We start from the raw sequence: 15,537 nt of genomic DNA, 5'->3' as shown, positions 1-15,537 counted from the left end.
AGCTTCATCTTCCAGGTAACAACCCCCTCCCCCCGCCCCCACCCCCCCTGCCCACACCCCCTCCTGCCCGCCCTCCCTCCCGTCCCACCCCCCCTCCGCGCGCCCGGTGCGCGCGCAGCTGTCCCCCTCCCTCCCTCGCGCCCTCCCCCGCCCTCCCCGAGGCGCCGGCTGGGCGCGCGCGCGGCGGGGGCCGAGGCTGCTCCCTCGCTCCCCCCACCCCGCCCCGCCAGGCTCCAGCCGCCGCCGCCGCCGCCGCCGCCGCCCGGGCCCCCGCCCCCGGCCCCGGCCCCGGCCCCGCGGGGCCTCCAGCCCCCACCCAGGGGGCGTCGCCGCCGCCGTCGCCGCGGCGCTCCGCGGCCCGCAAGGCGCCCTCCTTCCCTCCCTCCCTCCCGCCGGCCGGGGTGCGCGGGCGGCGGGGCGGCCCGCGGGCCATGCGTTCGGCGCGGCCCAGCCCGGCCGGCCGGGGGCGGCGCCCCGAGCCCGGGCCCCGCGCGGCCCGCGCCCCCGGCCCCCGCTGAGCCCCGGGGGCCCCGCTGCGGCCGAGGCCATGTTCCCGGTGTTCCCTTGCACGCTGCTGGCCCCCCCCTTCCCCGTGCTGGGCCTGGACTCCCGGGGGGTGGGCGGCCTCATGAACTCCTTCCCGCCACCTCAGGGTCACGCCCAGAACCCCCTGCAGGTCGGGGCTGAGCTCCAGTCCCGCTTCTTTGCCTCCCAGGGCTGCGCCCAGAGTCCATTCCAGGTGAGTAGGGCCGGCCGCGGGGGCCCGGGCTGGGGGGGCGCCCGCCCGCACCCGCGGCCCACTCGGCGCCTTGTTTCCGTAGGCCGCGCCGGCGCCCGCGCCCACGCCCCAGGCCCCGGCGGCCGAGCCCCTCCAGGTGGACTTGCTCCCGGTGCTTGCCGCCGCCCAGGAGTCCGCCGCGGCTGCTGCAGCCGCCGCCGCCGCTGCTGCCGCCGTCGCTGCCGCGCCCCCGGCCCCTGCCGCTGCCTCCACGGTGGACACAGCAGCCCTGAAGCAGCCCCCGGCGCCCCCTCCGCCACCCCCGCCCGTGTCGGCCGGCCGAGGCCGCGCCCCCCGCCTCCGCCGCCACCATCGCCGCGGCGGCGGCCACCGCCGTCGTAGCCCCAACCTCGACGGTCGCCGTGGCCCCGGTTGCGTCTGCCTTGGAGAAGAAGACAAAGAGCAAAGGGCCCTACATCTGCGCTCTGTGCGCCAAGGAGTTCAAGAACGGCTACAATCTCCGGAGGCACGAAGCCATCCACACGGGAGCCAAGGCCGGCCGGGTCCCCTCGGGTGCTATGAAGATGCCCACCATGGTGCCCCTGAGCCTCCTGAGCGTGCCCCAGCTGAGCGGAGCTGGCGGGGGAGGGGGAGAGGCGGGTGCCGGCGGCTGGCGCTGCCGCAGTGGCCGCCGGTGGCGTGGTGACCACGACCGCCTCGGGGAAGCGCATCCGGAAGAACCACGCCTGCGAGATGTGCGGCAAGGCCTTCCGCGACGTCTACCACCTGAACCGACACAAGCTGTCGCACTCGGACGAGAAGCCCTACCAGTGCCCGGTGTGCCAGCAGCGCTTCAAGCGCAAGGACCGCATGAGCTACCACGTGCGCTCACATGACGGCGCTGTGCATAAGCCCTACAACTGCTCCCACTGTGGCAAGAGCTTCTCCCGGTGTGCACGGGGCCTCGGCCGCCCGCTAGGCCGTGGGGAGGGGGGGACGCGACGGAGGTGGCCTGGCGGTTGCTGGCGGGGAGGGAGGCGGCTGCTGAGGTTGGGGAAGGGGAGCCCCTCCCAGGGTGGAGGGAGGAAGCCTCTCCCGGTTACCAGGGAGCAAGGGGTGGTCCTTTGTCGAGGAGGTGGGCCTTGGGGTTGACGGAAGCTTTGCGTGGGAGGAGGCGGCGGCGGCAGCGGCTGGGTTCCAGGGGAGGGATTTCCTGCCGAAGTGGCGCTGTGACGGCCCGGGCTCCGGGAGGAGGCCCAGGGATCCTCGGAAAGGCCTGTGGTGCAGGTTGGCGGATTTGGGGCGCACCACCGCCACCCTAACCCCAACCCCAACGTGTCCCCAGGCCGGATCACCTCAACAGTCACGTCAGACAAGTGCACTCAACAGAACGGCCCTTCAAATGTGAGGTAGGAAGCCCGCCTCTTCTTGTCCTGGTTTGCATGATTTTGATCCTCATGGTAGCTGTCTGAGTTCGGCCTCTCAGACCCCCTTTTTCTCTCTCTCCTTTTTGCCTTTTCACTCCATTTTCTCATCTCTTCATCAAGGCCTCATCATGTCACTCCCATTTCCTACAGATCAAAGATCCCCAAGGCTCTGATACCTTTAATCTCTTGCTTCCCCCTCCCCAGCCCGCCAAGCTTTAACTTTCCTGTGACACCCCCCACGCCCCTCCCCCCTCCCCAGAAATGTGAGGCAGCTTTCGCCACGAAGGATCGGCTGCGGGCGCACACAGTTCGACACGAGGAGAAGGTGCCATGTCACGTGTGTGGCAAGATGCTGAGCTCGGCTTATATTTCGGACCACATGAAGGTGCACAGCCAGGGCCCTCACCATGTCTGTGAGCTCTGCAACAAAGGTACATGCTGAGGACTGCCGGGAGGGCCAGGGGCAGAGGGTGGGCGCCTGGCCAGACGCCCTGCCACAGATACGGGCTAAGGGTGCTGTAGCCAAGAGCTCGTGGCGTCTAGAGTTCTCCAAGAGGTCAAGGGAGCAGCGGGGGACACCTGAATGAACGTTGTTAGACTCTTAAGAAGTCCTGGCTGGAAGAGAGATCTGCCAGAGAGGTTGAACCTCCTGGGCATACGTGGGGAGAGCGGGAGTGGAACTTGGCTGCTCTGGGGAAGGAGTAGTCAAGAAAGCCAGTTCCAAGGGTCACAAGGCAAGGTTTCCGCCGCGCAGCCACAAGGTCTTGTCTCCAGCTGCTGGGGCAGGTGGAGTAGTACACGGGCTGGGATTTACCAGCACGCACCCTGCACGGGTAGCAGAGAAAAACTGCCTTCAGTCAGACTCACCGGTTAACTGGGTTGAGACTGCGGGGCACTGGAGGGAGGGGGACACAGCCGTCTCTGCTGAGGGTCAACCCTGCCAGTGGCTAGGAGTCAGTGTCCTGTCATCCTGGGAGGTCTCCCGGCCATGGAGAGTGAGCTCTGTAGGTACCAAGGCTGAGAAGCGGGCACCACGCAAGCCAGGCCCCAGGCTCAGGGAGGGGCTGCTGTGCCCACGAGCCCCAGCAGAGCAGTTAACCCCAGGCTACCAAGGATGCCGTGGGAGGAGGACAGGGCCATCTGAGGAGGGCATCCCCCGCCTAGGAGATCAGCCCCGTCTCTGGGGTCTCCGCCTGGCTGACCCCCGCCCCATCCCAATCCACCCCCCAATAGGCTTCACCACGGCAGCATACCTGCGCATCCACGCGGTGAAGGACCACGGGCTCCAGGCCCCGCGGGCTGACCGCATCCTGTGCAAGCTGTGCAGCGTGCACTGCAAGACCCCTGCCCAGCTGGCCGGCCACATGCAGACCCATCTGGTGGGGGCCGCCCCCCCTGTCCCGGGAGACGCCCCCCAGCCACAGCCCACCTGCTGAGGGGGACCCCACACCCACCAGGCAAGGCGTGGGGCATGGCTGGGGGGCGGGATGGGGGGTGTGGGGGACAAGGGGGCTCAAAGGGCCCAATAGGGGATCTCAGGAAGGCGAGGGATGCCCATGTACCACTCAGGCTAGGAAGATTTCTGGGCACAGGGAGGACCTTTGAGGAGAACTGCTCTGGCTGGGTGAGGATGCAGGCCGAGGCCTCTGGGAACCAGATAGGAAGTGAGCAACGGCTGTGTCCCAGGGGAAGCAAACTGGGAAGGTCTGGGGTGAGGGCAAGGCTTTTGCCATTCAGATCGCGCTGTGATCCGTGGTGTTTTTCGTGTGCAGGTACTGGTGAGGTTTGTCCAATGGCGGCAGCGGCGGCGGCGGCGGCAGCGGCAGCAGCAGCAGCAGCAGCAGCAGCAGTAGCAGCCCCTCCCACAGCTGTGGGCTCCCTCTCGGGGGCGGAGGGGGTGCCTGTGAGCTCTCAGCCACTTCCCTCCCAACCCTGGTGAGCTCCAAGTTGGTTGCGGGGGAGAGGGGAGAATGGAGTAGAGTTACCTGGTACAGGCTCCTCTCCCCCCTCTTTTCCCATCAACTCCTATTTCCCCACCAACCAAGGAGCCTCCGGAAGGAAAGGAGGAAGAAGTGTTTTCTTAGGGGAATTCGCTAGGTTTTAACGATTTGTTTCTCCTGCTCCTCTCTTCTATCAGACCTGACCCCACACAAACCTGTCCCCTTGGTTGTGTTGAAGTCCCCTGGACAGTGGGCAGGGTGGCAGAGGACACGAGCAGCCACTGCCCGTACCCCCTCTCCTCTCTGTAAGCCCATGCCCTGTCCTCCCAGGGACTTGTGAGCCTTTTCCCTCGACGGTCCTCTTCTCTCCTTCCAGTCCTCTCCCCCTGCTGTCTGCAGCCCCTCCCCGGGGAGTTGGTGCTTTCTTTTTCCCTTTTTTTTTTTTTTTTCCAGGGGGAGGGAGGAGAGGAAGGAGGGGGATCAGAGCTGTCCCAGAGGGAAAGCGGTGAGGTTTGAGGAGGGGCAGAAGCAGGGCCGGCAAAGGTTGTACCTTCATAAGGTGGTATGGGGGTTTGGGGTCAAGCCCTGAACATCGTCCTACTTGAGAATCTGTCAGGGGAAAAAGTCAAGGGGAGCAGAAGAAGCCAGGAGGGCCAGAGGCAGAGAAGAGATGGAGTCTTAGGGGCCAGGGTGAGCGAGGGGTCCAGGGCCTAGAGGTGCTTCCTGGGGGCGGGGGAATGCAGCCAGTGTCCCCCTCCCCTTTTCCACCCCAGCTCCAGCCCTGGTCTTGTCTTTTCATCCCTCTTCCCCACGACAAAAGTGGCCCTGGCCATGTCATCGTGTTCCTGTGTCCCCTGCATGTACCCCACCCTCCACCCCTTCCTTTTGCGCAGACCCCATTACAATAAATTTTAAATAAAATCTTGTTTCTGGCTCTGGATTAAATGAATTGCCATCACAAAGCACCTGCCCCCACCCCCAAGGGTTTCTTCTCGGCCAGGTGTCTATCAGTGCAGCCTTGCTCTGCCCTGTGCGGCTGTGGGGTTCTGGCTCCGCCCTCCCCAGGGCCAGCATTACTGGCGGCAGCACAGATTTAGGGCGGGGCCAAGGCTGTGGCTGTGGAGAGCAAGTTCCAGGTCTCTGGGGAATTCCCAATCGGGACAGGCCCAGAATAGCCCCTGGAGGTTTGAAGAGGCCTCGTTAGAAACCCAAACAGCTGCCAGACAGGAATGCCGCCATCCCCAGTCCACACCCGTGGCCGCTACTCAGCCCCCAGCCGCATCCCTCCCCGCGCGCGTCACATCCCTGAGGCCATGGTGGGTGGATGCGGCTGCAGAAGGGCTGGGGAGTCCGAGCCCTAGGACTGAGAGCAGCAAGGTAGAGAATGAAAGCTGCACCTGTCCCTCATCCTGGGCATAGGCCACCCGTGTTTATACGGGCTCTTCTGCCCAGTCTCTCCTGCCCCTTAGAATTCCCTTTCTTGTCCCCGCTCCGTCCTTTCCAGGGCCCCTTTTTTGAGCCTTCCAGCGCTAGTTTCTGCTGCTCCTTTCTGCAGGGTCCACTCTCTCGAAACCCCACCCTGCTCCTCCTCTGCAGCCTCCCTGTGTCTTGCCCCATCTTCCTTCCCCTCCTCCTGCTCGTAGAGGCGCCTCCACCCGGTCCTGCCTGTCTCACTGGTCCCGTCTCCTCGCAGAACCCTCTCCGTTTTCCCCCAACCCCCGTCTCTTCCAGGGATCCCGGTGACCGTTGGCGGGCGGGGCCGGGGACTTAGGAAGGAGGCGGGGGGGCCCGTCTGGAGGCGCACGTGGGAAGGGGCAGGGAGGGGGCGCGAGTGGTCCACGGGCCGGTTGCCTGGGTAACGCGTGGCTCCCTTGGGCTGGCAGGAGGGGCCGGAGGCTCGCGAGGGGCGGGGGCGGCGCGCGACGGCGGCGGAGCGTAGGGGAGGGGACCGGAGAGGAGGGGATGAGCATACGGGAGGGGAGAGGAGGGAGACCCGCCGCCTCCCTCCCTCCCTAGCTGACTTGCTCTCTCCCGGGCTGCGGCTGCTGCAAAAGCCAGCAGCGGCAGCGGGAGCTGTCCGGAGGCCGGCGTCGAGGTGAGACCCGGGCAGACTGAGGCTGCGGGTAGGAGTGGACCGACCGACGGCCGACGCCGGGCGGGCTGCACGGGAATGCGGGTGTCTAGAGGGCTGGTGGTGGTGCTGGGCAGGCTGAACCCTCGGGAGGAGGCGCCAGCCCACCGAAGGCGAGGGAAGCCCCGGGAGAGGGGCTGACGGGGGATCGGAGGAGATAACCAGGTCCCCCAGGGAGAAGCGGGGGCGTCCTCGCCCTAAACGCGCAGCAAGAAAACCCGCACCGCCTGGGCGCCCAGGGAGGAGGGGAGGATGCAGAGGGAGTGGAATGCGAATGTCCGGTCCTCTGCCCAGTCTGCCTGTCGGAGTGCCGTTTGCACAGCTCGTTAATTTTGGGGTGCTGGGATCTGAGAGTCTGTATCTTGTTGGATGGACCCAGGGAGAGACCCTGGAGAAGGTCCTGTTTACAAAAGGGTTAATCTTCCCCAGGGCTCTCTAAGCAGAAGACTTTGAGTAGAGCACTCCTCCTCCAGGGATGTCCCACCCTAAAGGAAAGGAAACCCCAACTTTCTTCCTCTCCGTAGGGGCAGTGCAAGGCTGGCCCTGAGACAGGAATGTGGCCCAATTAGGCCTGCAGTGCTGAGCACCCTCTTCCCTCCTCACCCCAAGCCTATCTCCTCCTCTTCCAGGGTTTGCCGCTGTCTCTGCTATTCCATCCTCCCCAAAGGGGCTCTCTCCCCTCTCCCATCTCAAGATGGCAGCCTAGCAGCTCTGAGGTCTCTGAGATGAAGGGGGTTGAGGAGAGTCCCGAGGTTCCAGGCAAAGGGCCTGGCCATTCTGAAGCTGAAACTGGCCCTCCCCACGTCCTAGCAGGGGTACCAGACCAGCCAGAGGCCCCGCAGCCAGGCCCAGACACCACTGCAGCCCTTGTGGACTCAGGGCCCAAGGCTGAGCTGGCTCCAGAAACCCCAGAGACCTCCGCTGGGGCCTCAGAAACAGCCCAGGCCACAGACCTCAGCTTAAGCCCAGGAGGGGAATCAAAGGCCAACTGCAGCCCCGAACAGCCATGCCAAGAAACAGTGTCCAAACCAGAAGTGAGCAAAGAGGCCACTGCAGACCAGGGATCCAGGCTGGAGTCTGCAGCCCCACCTGAACCAGCCCCAGAGCCTGCTCCCCAGCCCACCCCCAAGCCAGCCATTCAACCAGTGCTCCCTACCCAGGAGGACCCCACCCCTGAGATTCTGTCTGAGAGTGTGGAGGAAAAGCAAGAGAATGGGGCAGTGGTGCCCCTGCAGGCTGGCGATGGGGAAGAGGGCCCAGCCCCTGAGCCTCACTCGCCACCCTCAAAAAAATCCCCCCCAGCTAATGGGGCTCCCCCCCGAGTGCTGCAGCAGCTGGTTGAGGAGGATCGAATGGGAAGGGCGCACAGTGGGCATCCAGGATCTCCCCGAGGTAGCCTGAGCCGCCACCCCAGCTCCCAGCTGGCAGGTCCTGGGGTGGAGGGGGGTGAAGGCACCCAGAAACCTCGGGACTACATCATCCTTGCCATCCTGTCCTGCTTCTGCCCCATGTGGCCTGTCAACATCGTGGCCTTCGCTTATGCTGTCATGGTGAGCCCCATGGGACCCTGGCCCAGGCCTGCTGTGGCTCCCAGCTTCCCGCCAGCGCTGTGACAGAGCCCCAGGAGTAATCATGCCTTCCTTACCCTCTCCTGTCTGCATGGACCCCACCTCCCCAATTCCAGGGCCTTTGTTTGCTTCTCCCTAGGACTGAACCTTCTGATCCACCACTGCCCTGCCCCTTTGGGTGGGAGGGATATGGAAACACATGTGTCACACAGCCTCGCTGACCTGTGCCCTCCTCCCCCTGTCCCTCCACTCCTCCTTCCTCCCTTACCTGCCATCCATGGGGCTGGCCTCTCTCTTCTGGATGACTTTTCCACCTGATCCCTTCTGGGCTGGCTTCTCCTGACCCCGGCCATGTGCCTCCACCCCTCGCCCTAATCCCAGTCCCGGAACAGCCTGCAGCAGGGGGACGTGGACGGGGCCCAGCGTCTGGGCCGTGTGGCCAAGCTCTTAAGCATCGTGGCACTGGTGGGGGGAGTGCTCATCATCATCGCCTCCTGCGTCATCAACTTAGGCGGTGAGTGGGGGCTTGGGACAGGCAGGGGAGGAATGGAAGGGTTGGCAAGGGCAGCTTTACTAACCCCTGCCCCTGCTCTCTCCTGTCTGTCCTCCTTACCTCTCCTTTGTCTCTCCTTGTCTCCCCCTCCCCCCTGTCTGTCCTTCCCTCTCCTCTCCCACAGTGTATAAGTGAGGGGCTCTGCCCCACATCCCAAGACTTTTCTTCCTGTTGGGAGCTGCCTTGGGCCCATCCCTCCCCTGGGGGGAGCCCAACTGATGGCCCTGGCCCCCACCCCTAAGGACCAAGGGAGCCTGAGCAGCCTTGTTTACAGCTTCTGTCCTGCTCCTGCATCTTGCCAGGCTCCTCTGCCAACTGTAGGCCTCCCTCATCCCTGCACTGGTTCCAACCTCCCTGCACTTCTGCCTGCATCCCCTCCAGCCTCTTGGCCCCCTATCCCTGCACTTCTGGAAACCTCCCTGCACTCTGGAAACCTCCCCGAACACCTCCCCAACTCTGCGCTCTCAGCCTCCCTGCATCTCTCCTGGCCTCCCTGCACTTCTTCCCGCCTCCCAAATTCTCTGGACCTCCACCTTGGCCTCCTCCCAACTTTCATTGTCTTGGCATCTCTCAAACCTCAGTCCTCTCTTCCTTCCCTTATCATCTCCCCTTTCCTCTCCATGTCCCTCCCCCTTCCTCTTCCTGCCTCCTCATCTCCCTTAAGCATCCTCTTCTCCAACCTCCCGTCACCGTTTACTCTGCAAAAATGACAGCACTTAAATGAGGCTTGGGGGCGGGAAGCAGTGTTGGGAGAGGGCTCCCCAACCCCGGGCTCCGACTGTTCTCTGCTGGGACCACCCAGGGTCGGACACCCAAGGGTGTCTTGCAGGTCGTAGAGCTGGCAAGCCGGGCCTCGTGTGGGGACTCGGGCGAGGGTGGCGAGCACTGGTTCCGAACGCACGCAGGGGAGAAGCGAGGGACGCGGCGCTGACCCCTCCAGGTCAGCTGGAGTTGACCCGCCCACCTGGGCTTTTCAACCCCAGTCCACGAGTTTTTTCTTGAAGGTGTCGGGGCTAGATTTATTCACGTGCTTCGTAACGAAAGAATCCAAAAAATAGGACCAAAGCGCCCACTGGCAGGAGCGAGGGCGGGGCGGGGGGCTCTATAATTATTTTCTAAGCTGACGGGGGAGGTTTGTTGCACGCGACAACCCGCTGTGGAGGCGGGGACCGAGCTACAACGCGGTTCGGATTTGGCGGGGTTTTTTTTTCCAAAAAAAAAACTAAAATTCTTAAAAAAAAAAAAAAAAAAAAAGGCTATTATCAAACTGATTTCTCCCTTTTTGTATGCCGGATGCTGCATGAGTCTGAAACACCAATAAACGGAGACTGCATGAGACTCGCCTCCAGTCTCGGTTGGTTCCTGCGTTCGTCCCGCCGGCCCGGCGGTGCTGCCTCTCTTCCGGCAGAACCGTACCGCGTGGTATGCGCATGCGCTGTCCCGGTGGCCATCTTTACTGTGGGCTGAAGCCTGCGCACCTATTCGCGCATGTGCAAGCCTTCCCTCGCTTTCCTCTTCCAAGTAGCCTTGACTAGAGCGGAGCCTCCCGCGCCATTTCTGTGCGCTTGTGTAGTGTGACCCTGCGCAGCCTGGGAGGCGGGTCTTAGCTCCAGGTGCGTACGGCGGCTGACTTGACGTGGCCCACAACTGCGAGGTCTGGGGAGAGGGCGCCGCGTCCAGGTGTGGAGAGGGGCGGCGTGGAAGCGAAAAGAGCCCGTCCCTCTCTTTCCCCTTTCCCCCTTTCGGAAAGTGGTTTCTGCGGGGCCCGGGAGCGTCGGAATACCGGACCTCGATCCACGGGGTGGGGTCCTTGGTGGGGACTGAGCGCCCCCTCCCGGGGACGGGCGGTCTGGCCGCAGCGTCCCCTGCGTCAGCCTGATTGGCTGGAGACGGTCCCGAATCCCCCGGGGAGCCCGATCCCTGGGGGACCTTGGCTTCGGACTCCAGCAGCTGTCATCGCAGGGTCCCTGCCCTAGTGGCCTATGTCACTTGCTCGGGGCCATGGAGACACTGCGGCCACCACGGCGGCGCCTCTGTCTGAAGAAGGGGAAGTGACCTCCGGCCTCCAGGCTCTGGCCGTGGAGGATACCGGAGGCCCCTCTGCCTCGGCCGGTAAGGCCGAGGACGAGGAGGAAGGAGGCCGAGAGGAGACCGAGCGTGGGGGGTCCGGGGAAGAGGAGGCGCGGGGAGAAGTCCCCAGCGCCGGTAGGGAAGAGCCTGCGGAGGAGGACTCCGATGACTGGTGCGTGCCCTGCAGCGACGAGGAGGTGGAGCTGCCCGCGGATGGGCAGCCCTGGATGCCCCCGCCCTCCGAAATCCAGCGGCTCTATGAACTGCTGGCTGCCCACGGTACCCTGGAGCTGCAGGCCGAGATCCTGCCCCGCCGGCCTCCAACGCCGGAAGCCCAGAGCGAAGAGGAGAGATCCGATGAGGAGCCGGAGGCCAAAGAAGAGGAAGAGGAAAAGTAAAGACACACTCTTACACCTTGTCCCGGGGCTGCCCCCTTGATGGCGGGAGGAAATAAGGAGGGAAAATGTGGGACCCTGGAACCTTTGAAAGTGGAGGGAGGGAAGCCAGCGGGGGAGGAGGAACCAGGCGGGGAGAAGCACAGGTGTGGGTGGGAGGGGGAACTGCCCTCACCCTTCACTCTGTTCACCTGTCCCAGACCACACATGCCCACGGAATTTGATTTTGATGATGAACCAGTGACACCAAAGGACTCCCTGATTGACCGGAGACGCACCCCAGGTACAAACGAGAGGGGACAGTTGGGGGAGGTGAAGGGCCTGGGCTCAGTTACCCAAGATCGGCTCCCCTAGAGGCCTTTGCTTGCTGCCTCAGCTGCCACACAATTTACAGCTTCAGGAGAGAGTATTCACCCGGTAGCACTATCTGTATGACTTAGGTTACTACCTCGTCTTCCTTTTTTTTTTTTTTTGAGACAGAGTCTAGCTCTTGTCTCCCAGGCTGGAGTGCAATGGCATGATCTCGACTCACTGCAACCTCTGCCTCCCGGGTTCAAGCAGTTCTCCTGCCTCAGCCTCCCGAGTAGCTGGGATTACAGACGCATGCCACCAGGCCAGGCCAATTTTTGTATTTTTAGTAGAGACAGGCTTTCGTCATGTTGGCCAGGCTGGTCTCGAACTCCTGACCTTGTGATCCCCCCGCCTCGGCCTCCCAAAGTGCTAGGATTACAGGCATGAGCCAATGTGCCCGGCCTCTCGTATTCCTTTAAGAGACAATTATAATACAAAAAGTTAGCCGGGCATGATGGCGGGCACCTGTAATCCCAGCTCTCAGGAGGCTGAGGCAGGAGAATCACTTGAGCTCGGGAGGTGGAGGTTGCAGTGACCTGAGATCACACCACTGCACTCCAGCCTGAGCAACAGAGTGAGACTTCGTCTCAGAAAACACAATTACGGCTGGGCGTGGTGCCTCACACCTGTAATCTCAACACTTTGGGAGGCCGAGGCGGGCAGATCACGGTGAGGAGATCCAGACCATCCTGGCTAACATGGTGAAACCCCGTCTCTACTAAAAATACAAAAAATTGGGCCGGGCGCGGTGGCTCACGCCTGTAATCCTAGCACTTTGGGAGGCCAAGGCGGGCAGATCACGAGTCAGGAGATCGAGACCATCCTGGCGAACACGGTGAAACCCCGTCTCTACTGAAAATACAAAAAAAAAAAATTGGCCGGGCACGGTGGCTCAAGCCTGTAATCCCAGCACTTTGGGAGGCCGAGATGGGCGGATCACGAGGTCAGGAGATCGAGACCATCCTGGCTAACACGGTGAAACCCCGTCTCTACTAAAAAAATACAAAAAAAAAAAAGCTAGCCGGCGAGGTGGCGGGCGCCTGTAGTCCCAGCTACCCGGGAGGCTGAGGCAGGAGAATGGCGTGAACCCGGGAGACGGAGCTTGCAGTGAACCAGGATCCGGCCACTGCACTCCAGCCCGGGCGACAGAGTGAGACTCCGTCTCAAAAAAAAAAAAAAAAAAATTAGCCGGGCGTGGTGGCGGGCGCCTGTAGCCCCAGCTTCTAGGGAGGCTGAGGCAGGAGAATGGCGTGAACCCGGGAGGAGGAGCTTGCAGTGAGCTGAAATCGCTACTGCACTCCAGCCTGGGCGACAGAGTGAGACTCCGTCTCAAAAAAAAAAAAAAAAGGCACAATTACAGATAATTCCTTTTTTTAAAAAAACAACTAGTCATTGATTCTGGAAAATTACAGATAATTTTATCATGTTTCCCATTCCCAGAAGTCCAAGTCCTGGCCTTTCAATATTATCTAGATCCGCATCCCTGTACCATCATGTACATCCTCTAATCACACCAGTGACCCCATTTCCCACCCCACATGCCTTCCTAGAATTTACCCTCAGTCATGCCTTTTTTTCCTTTCTTTTTTTTGGGGGGTGGGGGGAGAGATGGAGTCTTGCTGTGTTGCCCAGACTGGTTGGTCTCCAACTCTTGAGCTCAAGTGATCCACCCACCTCGGTCTCCCAAAGTGCTGAGATTACAGGCATGAGCCACTACACCCAGCCTAGAGCCATTCTTTATTTCTCTCTCTTTTACCTGAACATTCACACCAGCGAGTCTTGGTAGCTATAAGATGTACATTTCCAAGTACCTCTTGTACTCTCCACTTTCAACACCATATCCCCATCCAAGCTACTGTCTTTCTTGCCTGGATAGTTGCAGTAGCTCTTAACTGGGCTCTCCGCTTCCAGTTTCTGCAATTCAGATGATCCTTTAAAAATATAAATCATGTCATTTTTTTTTTCTTTGTGATGAAGTCTTTCTCTGTTGCTCAGGCTGGAGTGCAGTGGCATGATCTTGGCTCACTGCAATCTCCACCTCCTGGATTCAAGCGTTTCTCCTGCCTCAGCCTCCTGAGTGACTGGGATTATAAGCACACATCACCACACCTAGCTAATTTTTATATTTTCTAGTAGAGAGGGAGTTTCCCCATGTTGGCCAGGCTGGTCTTGAACTCCTGACCTCAAGTAATCTGCCCACCTCGGCTTCCCAAAGTGTTGGAATTACAGGCGTGAGCCGCTGTGCCCAGCCATAAATCATGTCACTTTTCTTGTTTTTTTTTTTTTTTTTGAGACCGAATCTTGCTCTGTCACCCAGGCTGGAGTGCAGTGGCGCGATCTCGGCTCACTGCAAGCTCCGCCTCCCAGGTTCACGCCATTCTCCTGCCTCAGCCTCCTGAGTAGCTGGGACTACAGGTGCCCGCCACCAGGCCCGGCTAATTTTTTGGATTTTTAGTAGAGACAGGGTTTCACCGTGTTAGCCAGGATGGTCTTGATCTCCTGAACTCGTGATCTGCCCGCCTCGGCCTCCCAAAGTGCTGGGATTACAGGCGTGAGCCACCGCGCCCGGCCTCATGTCACTTTTCTACTTAAAATTTTCCAAGGGATTCCATCTTGCCAGGGAAGAGCATGTCAAAGGAGAATCCAAGCGCTTCTCCTGCCACCTCCAGTTCTCTGCACTCTTTTTTTTTTTTTTGGAGATGGAGTCTAGCTCTGTCACCAAGGCTGGAATGCAGTAGCGCGATCTTGTCTCATTGCAACCTCCACCTCCCGGGTTCAAACAATTCTCCTGCCTCAGCCTCCCGAGTAGCTGGGATTACGGGCGCCCACCACCATGCCCAGCTAATTTTTTGTGTTGGCCAGGCTGGTCTCGAACTCCTGATCTCGTGATTCGCCCACCTTGGCCTCCCAAAGTGCTGGCATTAACAAGCGTGAGCCACCATGCCCGGCCTGCACTCTTCTTTGAACAGAACTCTGTTCTTGTCCTGGGGCCTTTACCCTTGCCATTCGCCTGCCTGGTGTCTCCCTGGTCTTCACATTACCTGTGCCTTCCTGTCATTCAAGATCTTTGCTGCTCATTCTCTCTGAGGTCCAACCCTGAACCTCAGGTCCTCCAAGACAGAGGCCTGGGGACCTGCATGTTTAACCAACTCCCCAAGTGATGAGTGAAGTCCAGGCAGGTCTGGTGCACACCACCTCCATCCCTTCCATGTATCTTACCTTCCCCTTCTCCAGGAAGCTCAGCCCGGAGCCAGAAACGGGAGGCCCGCCTGGACAAAGTGCTGTCGGACATGAAGAGACACAAGAAGCTGGAGGAGCAGATCCTTCGTACCGGGAGAGACCTCTTCAGCCTGGACTCAGAAGACCCCAGCCCTGCCAGCCCCCCACTCCGATCCTCCGGAAGTAGTCTCTTTCCTCGGCAGCGGAAGTACTGACTCCCACTGCTCCTGCCTCTAGGGTGCGGTGTCTGTACCTGCTGGGGCCTGGGCCCTCCTGCCCCAGCACAGACACTGAGAAACTTGGGAAGAAGAGAAAAACCTCAAGCTCCCAAACAGCACATTGCGGGAAAGAGGAAGAGTGTGTGTGTGTTTTCTATTGAACACCTGTAGAGAGAGTGTGTGAGTGTGTGTGTGTGTTTTTTCTATTGAACACCTATTCGGAGACCTGGACTGAATTTTCTGAGTCTGAAATAAAAGATGCAGAGCTATCATCTCTTAAAAGGAGGGGCTGGAGCTGGAGCTCAACATTTAGGCCCCACTTCAAGGGAGAGGCAGAATTGTATTCACCCAGATTGGAAAATGAATGCCAGATGGGCAGAGGCGCTCTCAGGTAGCACCTGCCCCATCTCGGGCCCTCCAAGCCCTCCCAGTCCCACTCCAGTGCAGGCAGCTGGCTCCGAGGCAGAAACTCGAGCACGCAGGGAGCAGTGCGCTCTCAGCTGCAGCAGAGGCAGCCGGGAGGATAAAATGAGAACCGGCTGCACGGGCTCTTTAATTCCCAAGCCCCACCCCTGGGCCTGGCCTGCCTTGCCCTGCTGGGAAGTGATCCCCCAGGCTGGGTGAGAGTTCCCCATCCGAGGCGTTGGTTGCAGCTAGCTGCACTTCTAGATGTGAGTACATTGTACTAGCCCCCCCAAACCCCAAATCAGGGGCAGATCTTTGTATCCCTTGAGGCTCTCTTTATTCCTGTCTTGCTTTCAAGAGCTGGCTTCTGCTGGGGTAGGGAAAACATGTCAATCAGACCGGGGAAGGAGGATGGGCGGTGGCTTTGCTTTGGGAGGTTTCACTTTCCAATAGTTGGGGTTTTCTGGGTTTTGAAGTAAAGGCAGTTTAACTCACCAACACTGTCCCCCAGCCCCCTGCAACTCTCAGGCCTCTCTCTGACT

The 15,537-nt window shown here is 60.8% G+C and overlaps 4 protein-coding genes across 5 annotated transcripts in view; all 4 read left to right on the top strand.

The window, feature by feature from the left end:
• The first annotated feature begins 386 nt into the window (after positions 1–386).
• Positions 387–5,025, top strand: MAZ (MYC associated zinc finger protein). Its single transcript, XM_030924341.1, is given in 8 exon segments — positions 387–739; positions 822–1,054; positions 1,056–1,389; positions 1,391–1,668; positions 2,064–2,127; positions 2,405–2,576; positions 3,379–3,602; positions 3,918–5,025. Coding segments are annotated over 7 exon segments (1,476 nt in total). The 5' UTR covers positions 387–547; the 3' UTR covers positions 3,582–3,602; positions 3,918–5,025.
• A 915-nt stretch (positions 5,026–5,940) lies between these two features.
• PRRT2 (proline rich transmembrane protein 2) lies at positions 5,941–9,675 on the top strand. 2 transcript variants are annotated; one of them, XM_010387741.2, is made up of 3 exons: positions 5,941–6,180; positions 6,846–7,766; positions 8,166–9,675. In XM_010387741.2, exons 2-3 carry the CDS (start codon positions 6,942–6,944, stop codon positions 8,466–8,468), a joined length of 1,128 nt encoding a protein of 375 aa, XP_010386043.2. In that variant the 5' UTR covers positions 5,941–6,180; positions 6,846–6,941; the 3' UTR covers positions 8,469–9,675. The 2 variants fall into 2 exon arrangements, with proteins under 2 accessions (XP_010386043.2, XP_030780202.1); XM_030924342.1 differs by having other exon boundaries at positions 6,048–6,208.
• A 281-nt stretch (positions 9,676–9,956) lies between these two features.
• PAGR1 (PAXIP1 associated glutamate rich protein 1) lies at positions 9,957–14,872 on the top strand. Its single transcript, XM_010387726.2, has 3 exons — positions 9,957–10,801; positions 11,003–11,085; positions 14,388–14,872. Exons 1-3 carry the CDS (start codon positions 10,320–10,322, stop codon positions 14,585–14,587), a joined length of 765 nt encoding a protein of 254 aa, XP_010386028.1. The 5' UTR covers positions 9,957–10,319; the 3' UTR covers positions 14,588–14,872.
• Positions 14,873–15,142: 270 nt separating this feature from the next.
• The window catches only part of MVP (major vault protein), a 28,662-nt gene continuing 28,267 nt past the window's right edge, over positions 15,143–15,537 (top strand). Inside the window, exon 1 of the mRNA XM_010387732.2 lies at positions 15,143–15,261. The gene's annotated coding sequence lies outside the window, so the exon portion shown is untranslated. The remainder of the gene's footprint in view (positions 15,262–15,537) is intronic.

This window comes from Rhinopithecus roxellana, chromosome 20 (assembly GCF_007565055.1).
Source record: "Rhinopithecus roxellana isolate Shanxi Qingling chromosome 20, ASM756505v1, whole genome shotgun sequence".
NCBI lineage: Eukaryota > Metazoa > Chordata > Mammalia > Primates > Cercopithecidae > Rhinopithecus > Rhinopithecus roxellana.
This window is presented reverse-complemented; position numbering and strand designations above follow the sequence as displayed.

Bases quoted from the DNA above. Each gene is read 5' to 3' on its own strand.
- PRRT2 (XM_010387741.2), top strand. From the start codon at position 6,942: ATGAAGGGGGTTGAGGAGAGTCCCGAGGTTCCAGGCAAAGGGCCTGGC. The intron at 7,767-8,165 runs GTGAGCCCCATG...CCCTAATCCCAG, and splicing joins CCTTCGCTTATGCTGTCATG to TCCCGGAACAGCCTGCAGCA.
- PAGR1 (XM_010387726.2), top strand. From the start codon at position 10,320: ATGTCACTTGCTCGGGGCCATGGAGACACTGCGGCCACCACGGCGGCG. The intron at 10,802-11,002 runs GTAAAGACACAC...CACCTGTCCCAG, and splicing joins AAAGAAGAGGAAGAGGAAAA to ACCACACATGCCCACGGAAT. The intron at 11,086-14,387 runs GTACAAACGAGA...CCCCTTCTCCAG, and splicing joins TGACCGGAGACGCACCCCAG to GAAGCTCAGCCCGGAGCCAG.